Raw genomic sequence first — 10,364 nt, 5'->3', positions numbered from 1 at the left:
TTCTGCCTGGAATGTTCTTCCCCCAGATAGCCACATGATTCACTTCTTAACCTACTTCAAGTTTTGCAACAAATGGCACCTACTCACTAAAGCCTTCCCCAAATATCCCATTTAAAATTTCATGTCTTCCCTCACATTTCCTATCCTCCTTTACTTTTCTCCATTAGACTTAACACTTTTGAATATGTTATATAATTTACCTAATTTGGTTATTGTCTGTCTCCTCCCTAGAATGTAGCTCCAATAGGATAGGAATTTTTGTCATTTTTGCTTCCTGATCTATACCCCAGTACCTAACTCAAAGCTTGGCATGGTAGGTACTCCATAAATGTGTTGAGTTGTTGAATTTATGAATAAACTCATGAGTAAATGAATGAGAAAAGATAACCTCTAGAGTCCTATAATGGCAGTACACATAGACGTGCAGGATAATAACCAAAAAATCAAGAGCAATTCCTCAGCTCCCAAACACAGAGGGACCTGACAGAGTTGCCTAATTCATACTCCAGGGGCAGGTGTACCCCTTGGTGGAGGCATCCTAGTGCAGTTTCCTGTGTCCTTGCACATGTGTGAGAGTTAAGAAAGGAGATTCATTCATGCATCTCAACAGCCAGTTCCCTTGCCCTAGTCATTGGACAAATTAAGACATCTGAGACCTATCAGGCACCTGACACTTCACAACATGTTCTGGAGCTGCTACCTGGTCCAGCATGCAGAGATGGGAATTGCCATGACAAGAGAGGGGCAAGGCACACTCTAGGGAAAGTGCTGGGTACCAATGGGACAGACAGCACTCTGGGCAGGTGAGCCACATGAGACAGGAAGAGTTGTTTCTCTTGCACAGTATAGGAGGGATTGTGGTGAGTGGATTAATCACAGGACGCTCTTTTTCTTGCCCTCCCTCTAGAAGTGACTAGTATACTCCTCTCCTCCCTATTGCTCCCACCTCTCCAGGGATATAAGGCAAGCCAAAGTTCTAGTACCCACCGGACACAGCTGATCAGAAACTACTGTGGAAAACCCTTCCAGGTTCCTTGTATAGCCTCTCCATCGCTCCTCCTCCTTCCAAGCCCCTCTTCTCCTGTACAACTGCCTACTGCAACTCTGTAGCCTCCTGTTTTTCATTGTGCCTGTGATCTCTCTAACCTCCAGTCACCACAAGCTGAGTCTCCTCTTCCCTCCATCTCCAGGTAATCACTCTCCTGAGCCCAGGTAAGGAGAAGCCCAGCATTTGCAAGGTAGGTGTGCAGAGGAAGAGAAGGAAACGCCAAGAGAAGAGCATGGAGGGGTGCCTGGCTGGCTCAGTTCCTGAAGCATGCAACTCTTGATCTTGGGGTTGTAAATTCAAGCCCCACGTTGGTTGAGCCCCAAATCAACTGGTAGAGATTACTTAAAGATAAAATCTTAATAAAAAAATAGTATAGAAATAAGGAGATCAGAATACTTCACTAAGTTTGCCCAAAAGAGAGACCAAATGTTAAAGCAGAATTTCTTTCCATACTACCACCCTCCTTAGGTCAGATCCAGTGCCCCACATCACTAAGTCACAGGGCACATGGTGTTCAAAGCAGTCTTAACTGTGCAACCCTTCGGTCTTGGAGGCACTGGAGTGGGGTCAGGTGTGAGGAACATCAGGCAGCTGCAGATACCAGGACTGTATGTGGGAGAGTCCTGTCTTCTCAAGTGAACATAGGTTCTCATGGCAAGAAGCATCCAGTGATATGTTGTTTCCATAGGGTAATATGTAAGAATAAAACTAAGGAAAATAATTTATTTTCTCAGAGGCAGAATAGAGAATATTCAAGAAGATAATATCCATAATGATTATTTGGCTCCACGTGACACGAAAACCCCATCACGTATTGTCAATGGCTCTGTGTAATTCTCCCTACCTGGTCAAAGAACTAATTCCCCAGGCTTCAGACCACACCAGACACAGGGACTGTCTCCTCCTTGAAGAAGACCTGGGTCATCATCATAACCCACCCTTGAGCTGGCTAAATCCTGTGCATTCTAGCTCACTTCATCTAATCTTTGTTGTCTTTCTCCGCAACCACAGGCGTCTATTCTAGAAACTGAGAGGCAGGCAGTAGGATGGTGGGGAGTGTGTCCCATTGGAAAGAGCTCCTGAAGCCAAAATTATGCACACAACTCTTGCAGGTGATGGGTTTTCTGAGGGACGCATGGCTTTCTGAGGCAGTGTTCTGAAAATATTAACAGGGTTCTCTTCTGGAAGGTGGCTGGCCCAGGAGAGGAACATATTTTTTTCTCACCAGTATTTGTTTTCTTCTTTTTTGTTTTTTTCATTTTAATGAATCATGAAACTACCCTGGCAAAGCTGAGGTTGCCTTGACTTCCTCATCCAAGCAGCTGCCTTGCCCTGTCACTGAGCTCTAGCTCTCAGGCTGTGACCAACAAGAACCAAAACAGCAGTTTTCACAAGGAGGGTCTTCTGGGTTTTCGAGGGAGCCCTCTTGTGCTATAGCACAAGATGCAGTTCGAGGGAGCCCTCCTGCTATTTTATAGCACAAGATGCAGTTCAGAAATTTTTAAACCTACTAAAACTGACTCCATGGAAAATGACAGCTGACTTAAAAAAAAATTTTTTTTTTGAAAACAAATTAATTTCCCCCTACAGCAAAGATGCAACATTTTTTTCCAGTAGATAAGGTAACTAACTGGTGGTCAGACCTAGAACACCTTCCAAATGGTAACAGTACAATGACCATGCAGTTATGTGTGATAACGTTGACCTTTACAGTGCCAGCACTGGGACAGTCTCCTCGCCAGACAATTTTGATGTTAAACATGAAAGTGCTTGTTTCTGAAGCACAGCCCACTTCCTCTGGCGGAAGCCTAGATCAGAGATTGACTTTAAATGGAGCTGCTTCGTTCAAGCGAGAGTTTCTTTCAAAGTATCAAAGGCAGAGAGCTGGCTCTAAAATCAGTGGGATTCCTAGATTTGTATGGTTCAAAGCTCCTCTCCAGATGAAAATGAAAGAGAGCAGGAAGCCTGAAATGATATTTTACTCAAAGCCCTAATCCCACAATTGATTTTTTGGGGAAAAAAAGAACTAACAGTGGCAACTATTCAGGGAGCTCTAAACACAAGTGCACACAGTTTGTGATTCTGAATTCCTAGGAAACCTGAGGAGAAAATGATGGCCAAAATGCAAAACCCACGGTAACACATTAAGCCAGAGCTCAAGAACTTAAAGACTGCCCACAGAACCATCATTTTGAGAAAAGCCCCAGAACAGACATAGAAAATAGCAACAGCATCTCATTTTTATAACATGTAGAATCACTAAACACTTCAGAAAACACATAAACGGTGAAAAGCAAGAATTTGCATAAGGAAAATATGCTCTATTAAATCTAGTTAAATGCTTTTAGGGGATAAAGATGCTGACAAGAAACCAACAAAGGATTTCTTTTATTTAGACTCTCAAAAGCCTTTGACAAGTTATCTTACCAAAGGTAGACATCAAGGAATCAGTAGATGCTTTATCGTGTATAAGGAACTGGCCACAAGACAGAAGTCCTGCTGCAAAAGAGACACATATCTCAGGGGTCAAGCCTTAGATTGTGAATGGCTGCAGAAGGAAGCATCTCTACATCCAGGATATTTAGCTCCTCTGAGTAAAGAAGTTACCAAACTGATGAGAAGGAAAAAAAACACTAAAAGATACATGTTTGTGTGATAGAATAAGAAAATGGTAAATGTATTTTAATTCAGGGGATTTTTATTCCAGAAAACAAATCTAAACTTAAAATATACAGCAATGCAAATATATGTAAGTTCATGAGTTTTAAGTTAGTTGTCCTAAACCAAGGACAAGCCTTGTGCCATAGGAAAAGGAGTCCTTACAATAATCAGAGCTGCTGGATGCAGACAGAGCCCGAAGGCTGACATGAGATGGTAAAAGTTGGTTTATAATAATGACATGATAAGAACCACCTCTTGCTGCCCACTCAGTGCCGGGCACTGTGTTGTGGGCTTCCTTTGCAGTGGGCCTGTTTCTCACTACCACCTTATGAATTAGACATCATCGCCTCCATTTAGATGTAAAGAGACTAAGGATCAGGGAGACAGAGGTAATGTGGCTAGTGAGTGGCTACAGCAGAGGCTGAACCTGCAGACGTCTTCTTCCATAGTCTGTGCAGTCTTAGAAAAGCAATAGGAAACCTAACAGAAAAAAAAGTAGAAGGAGAGAGGGAGAGTGATGATGATGATGGTGATAGACTGATATGTATCTAGACAGGCAGAAAGACTTATCTATATCTATGTCTACTTATTTCCCCACGAGTTTCCTAACTCCAGAATGCTATGTACACCCTGCTTCTAGGACCTGAGAAAAACAGAGAAGGCATGAAGTAGGAAAGCACCTGAAAGGACACAATCAAGAGGTGAGGAGATTTGCTTGGTGGAAAGATGAGTATCCAGAGGAAATATGACCTAAGCCCATCAATCATGTAGAAGGGAGAGAAGAGAAGAATGCTTTCCAGGCTTCTTATGCACCAGGTTCTGTGCTAGTATCTCACAGAATCTGCACAACGCCTCTCCTTTGATAACCCCAGCTGACAGTGAGGAGGCAAGGCTTTCAAAGTGTGAAGTGACCGTCCCCACCCCAAATCAAACTCAGCAAATAACACAGCAAAAATTTACACTGGGGAGACTCTTCCAGTGTAATCCTCACAGAGGATTTTAAAAAGGAAACAACAACAGCAGCAACAAAAACCTTTTGAATGTATAGTATGTATTTTTCCTAAAAGGAAGCACTGGAAGAAAACAGATTCCAGAACAATTTGTATCAATTCATAGACCAGAGGCCCATGATAGATTATTAAGTCAAGTTAGGGAAATTCATGCATATTTATAATCTTCCATATTTAAGTCCCCCGGGAGACAATGATCTAATTTTTCGGTGACCTCTCTTTTGGTGCTTTTGTAAACAGTAGTGCTAGATCAGTGANTGCATATTTATAATCTTCTATATTTAAGTCCCTGGGAGACAATGATCTAATTTTTCGGTGACCTCTCTTTTGGTGCTTTTGTAAACAGTAGTGCTAGATCAGTGAGCTCTGTCTACTCTGAAAGACAATTCTGGCATAAATAGAACCATCAACCAGGATTTCTGAGACCTGGGCTCTGGTCCTGCTCTGCTGCCAACAGACAGGCTGGTTATGTGACCTCTCTGGGCCTTACCCGCTCTAACAGGAGGATCTGGACTTTTGACCTCTAAGCTCCATTCCAGTCCACATTTTATGGAATCCTCACAATGCAGAGGGGCCTGACCTATCTGCCTCTCATGTCTCTCACTGCACAACCTCTTTTTAGAAGTGCTTTGACTATTAAAATGACTTTTCAAAACACCATTATTACAGATCATTTTCATGATTCTGCACAGCAAAAATCAAATCCCAGATCTGTAACCCCAGCCCAGTAAGGCTTCCAGCCACATCCAGATGTCCTGGGCCAGCAGCCAGCCATGACTCTGTGGGTGCTCCATGGAGATTTAGACAATTAGGAAAGCAGATCTGCCAGGACAGTAACAATAACAGCAATAGATGTCAAAGCTAAGGAGAAAGTATTTTTATATTTGCTATCTGAGGTTATCTGTATTACTGCTCACATCTACATGTCCTCAAGAGAGATGTCAGCAAAGGGAAATCTGAGGACAGAAATGCCTAGGAGAGTATAGGCAATTTCTGGGCAAGGAACGGTGGGAGATATGGGGGAAGAGGTAGGGTGTGTCTTACGTGGAGAGGATTTTTTAGGAGAGGTGTAATACGGAAGACCATGTAGTGGATAAGACCATGAACTATGAGAGGTTAGTTTGCTTAAGTATATAACTGGCCATTAGCACTAACCAGCCTAATGACATTTAATTCCTTTAGTCCTCAATTTCCTCGTTGGTAAGATGGGAATATTAGGAATCTACCTACTTCATCATGAGTATACTAAGAGTCACTAGGATTAAGTGAGTTACATGCGTAAAGTCCTTCTGAGCACAGACCTACGAGTCTCTTATGTGTAGCTGTGATTGCCAGTGTTATTAATCACCTGGAAATGAGAATATCTGCCCTTCTGCCCCTGGGGAGAAAGGTGGCGCAGGTAGGTCTTGTAGTGTTTTCCCTCTGCAGCTTCTACTAGGGTGGAGCTGGATTTTCAATCAAATCATTGTAGGTTGAAAAGTGTCTCTTCCCCACCCCCCATCCTGCCCCCCCCCAGTAAAAGACATTTCTAATATAAATTCCTAGGATTTATGATAAATGCTCTTAAATACACTAAACTAAGTAGAAACACTCCTCAGTCTACATTTGATTGGATCGATCTACCTGGCTTGCTTTCCACAGCCTTCCTTGTAAAACATGACGCACCTTGAGCTTGTAGTTACTGGCATCCCCGCCCAAACCTTGTCATTTCTGTGCAGTGCAAACACGAAGGAAAAAGAACTGGATTGTTTCTGTCTCTCTGCCCCACTCCCTGCTTCTTTAAGGAGATGAAAAGAAAGAAGTAGAGAAAGGGCAAGCCAAGGCAAAGTGAAGAAGGCCGCGGTGGGTACTTCTGCAGTTTCACCCTGCCTGAGTCTCCAGGACAGCCAGGTTTCTCCCTCTTGTCCCCACCTACAGCTACGACACTGGACACTCAACAGTCAGCAAGGAAGAGGCACTCAACACAGGTTCGTTAAATTGGCTCCTCAGATAAATACCAGCCAAAACAAACAAACAAAGAAATAACAACAACAAATGTAAGGGTGCTAAAACAGATGGGAAGTGACTCCCCTCTTCCCACCCATGCCAAACCCCACCCCATTTCTCCTCCATAAGACCCCAAACTTGTGTTTGAAGGTGCTCTCCTCAGATGACAAGAAAGAGCACGAAATGATACTGATAAATATAAACCACCAGAATTCTCCTCTCAAAAACCAACATTAGATAGCAAAAATCAAGGTCTTCTCACTCCTTCCAGTTCTTCCACTCATTTACCTGTTGTGTTTAACCTGGCTTTAGTGCTATTGTGTTCTATGGTATAACAACCATGCACAAATTCCACTTCCAACACCAGTCATCAACAGTGACTCAGAGGCACTAAGAGGAAATAATAGTTGAGCTTACAATTAAAGTTAATAAAAAAAGAGATAAGGAAATAAAAAGAGATGTCATTAATAACTACTGGAAAATCAAACACCCTCCTCCAGTTTGCCTCAAAGTTCTTATCACCTCATGTTCCCTACTGCAAAGGCTTGCAACAATTGCAGCCAACCTACATGCTATCAAAGTTTTCCAAATGTTGCCTACAAATGAGTCATGAGTCACCAGGTAATGCTGAGAAAGAAACTGTGTTCAGTCGGCAAATTTGGAATGTACTACTAACTCTGAAAGGCGAGTTAGAACAGATACACATCACTTTTTCTCATGTTGATGGAGTATTACTAAAAATGTTAGGGACATTTTGTTCCTGAGGCACCCAGAGAGGCCTTCTTCCCACTACTCACTCCCTGCTGCCTAAGTGTCTGCCTCAGCACCTGGAACAGACCTAGGTCTCTATTTAAGGCAAAATCAATAAGGATTAGCCAACTGATCCCAGTGACCCTTTCTTATGACTACTTATGGGATCATGGGAAGTTCTGGATTCAGCCTTAGGAATGCAGATTCTGTTCCTAGCTTTCTGTGAGTGGTTAAGCCTCCCCTACACACATCCCACCAGCTTTATTTTCCTTTTTAAAATTATGAGATTATCACTAAGGTCTTCATCTGTATCTTGTTTTTGTGACTCTGTAACACACCACAAAAAGCAACTCAAAGTGACAGAGTAGGCCAGGGAGGAGCAGACAGAAGCAGGGCCTCGCAAATAGAAGCAATTCCCTGCCTTGAGGAGCTAAGGCTGAGAGTAGCATAATACTCCTGGCCATAGAGAACCCACCAAATAATAACTGGGGTCTGAAAGCAGGGAATCCCTTGTACGTAGAGGTAAGGAGGGATAGGTTGTAAGGAAAGGGCCTAAAATTAAGGCTTCTTTGGAAAAAGCATGTTGAGAAGTCTAGTCCAGGAAGCAGGCAAAACTACACAAGTTAATAGAACACCAATATGGGGCAGGGGAGGCCAGTAATGCACCTGGGAACCCTACCCCCGTCTCTGCAGCCACTACTCCCTCCCACCTTCTAAATTCCATCTAGCCCTTCTTCAACCAGTGGGGCAGAGGAGCTATACCCACAAGCTCTCCCTTTCCCTATTTCTTTCCCACAGGTGCCTCTTGGCAGGCCAGTGCATGGACAGCTCGGGCAATGCCACCATGCCCTGCTGTGGCTTTCTCCTTCAGGGCTTCTCTGAGTTCCCACACCTGAGGCCGGTGCTCTTCTTGCTGCTGCTGGCTGTGCACCTGGCCACCCTGGGCGGGAACCTGCTCATCCTAGTGGCCGTGGCCTCGGTGCCCAGCCGGCCGCCCATGCTGCTCTTCCTATGCCAGCTGTCAGCCATCGAGCTCTGTTACACACTGGTGGTGGTGCCCCGATCCCTGGCCGACCTGGCCACGCCAGGCCTTGGCAGGGGCAGCCCCATCTCCTTTCTGGGTTGCGCCATTCAGATGCAGATGTTCGTGGCACTGGGTGGGGCCGAGTGCTTCCTGCTGGCCACCATGGCCTATGATCGCTACGTGGCCATCTGCCACCCGCTGCGCTACATTGCAGTAGTGACCCCAGGGCTGTGCGCGAGACTGGCCCTGGCCTGCTGCGTTGGAGGATTGGCGGTGTCCGTGGGGCTCACGGTGGCCGTCTTTCACCTGCCCTTCTGCGGCTCTCGCCTGCTGGTGCATTTCTTCTGTGATATCACGGCACTGTTGGACCTGGCTTGCACGCGAAGCTACACCGAGGAGCTTCCCCTGCTGGGGGCCTGCCTGGTGCTGCTGCTGCTGCCCTCACTACTCATCCTATCGTCCTATGGCGCCATCGCCGCCGCCCTGCACCGCCTGCGCTCCCCCGGGGGCCGGCGCAAGGCCGCCTCCACCTGCGCCTCGCACCTGGCCGTCACCTTCCTGCACTACGGTTGTGCCACCTTCATGTATGTGCGGCCCAAGTCCAGCTACTCCCCGCGGCGGGACCGCACGCTGGCACTGGTCTACACCAACGTCACGCCGCTGCTGTACCCGCTTATCTACAGCCTGCGCAACCGTGAGATCACTGCGGCCATCCGCAGGGTGCTGGGGCAGGGGCGGCAGGGACACGGTCTGTGTGAGCCCTGACAGCAGGCAGGGATCAGGCCAGACAGGAAGCTCTGCTCCCTAAAGCTCTGTCAGGAGGTGTCTGCGTCAGGAACGCCACCAGGGGGGACTCAAGGACTGGATTCGGGAACGAGAACCAGGAAAAGTGTCCACAAAAGAAAAGTCTCTCAGCAGGTGCTCCACCCTCCACCCCTCCTTTGAGCAATGGCCAAAGACAGCAGGGTATAGACCTTAGGCCCCCAGATAGTGGTCCCATCAGCACTTGCTGGTTCTCCCCATGCACTGGGGCCTGCACAGGGTGAGGGGCTCATGGTGATGGGCTCACAGTGATGAAGGAGGCACAACTGGTGGCCACAGGGGCTCACAGATGGGAGCAGGACAAATGTGAGTGGTGAAGAGGCCAAGGATGGAGTGGCTCCTGAGAAGGAGTTTCTGTGCTAGACTTTTTGAGAGGAGAGGGAAGTCAGGGAAAACTTCTTGGAAAACAAAGATGGCTAAGTGGAGAACTGTAGGTTGAGTAGAGGTCACTCAGAGGAGGGTGAAGAATGGTCCAAGCAGCAAGGGTCCAACAAGGGCTGGGACTCTGGGAGAAGGACCCTGTAAACAGCGGAAGGAGTGATCTGATGACTTGCTGTTTCTGTGTGGTCACTCCGCCCACAGGGTGGAGAAGGATCCAAGCACGTGGAGGCCTGTCTGGGGAGCTGCTGCCCGATTCCAGGAGAAAGGTGATGGAGTCTGGACAAGATGATGGAGTCTGGACCAGAGCATTGGACACAGGAGATTAGGGACACGGAGTTAAGAGATATGCAGGAAGTGGAAACTATAGAACCTTGACTGGATATGGAGGCTGAAAGAAAGGGGAGTCAAGGAGCATTTCCTTTCTAATCTGGGTCACTGGGTGCATGCTGGTGCCATGTGCTGGAAAAGAGAACATAGGAGCAAGTTGGGAGGCTGGTGATGGAGGCTTCTGTGTTGAACCTGTGGAGCTGAAATGCTGCCAGGACAACCCGGGGAAGGTGCCGATGGAGGCAGATCCAGTAATACAGAACACAGGCTCAAGAGCAGGGCAGACTTGGGCTTACAGACGGCCACTGAGACCAGGAAGTGGGTGATGTCACTCACCAAAATGTTCATAACTTCT

General features: G+C 46.4%; 1 protein-coding gene across 1 annotated transcript; it reads left to right on the top strand.

Moving 5' to 3' along the window:
• The first annotated feature begins 8,214 nt into the window (after positions 1-8,214).
• Positions 8,215-9,394, top strand: LOC100480617 (olfactory receptor 10AC1). Its single transcript, XM_002924185.2, has one exon. The coding sequence runs from the start codon at positions 8,276-8,278 to the stop codon at positions 9,242-9,244; it is 969 nt and encodes a 322-aa protein (XP_002924231.1). The 5' UTR covers positions 8,215-8,275; the 3' UTR covers positions 9,245-9,394.
• Positions 9,395-10,364: the final 970 nt, after the last annotated feature.

Source organism: Ailuropoda melanoleuca, chromosome 1 (assembly GCF_002007445.2).
Source record: "Ailuropoda melanoleuca isolate Jingjing chromosome 1, ASM200744v2, whole genome shotgun sequence".
NCBI classification, from domain to species: domain Eukaryota; kingdom Metazoa; phylum Chordata; class Mammalia; order Carnivora; family Ursidae; genus Ailuropoda; species Ailuropoda melanoleuca.
This window is presented reverse-complemented; position numbering and strand designations above follow the sequence as displayed.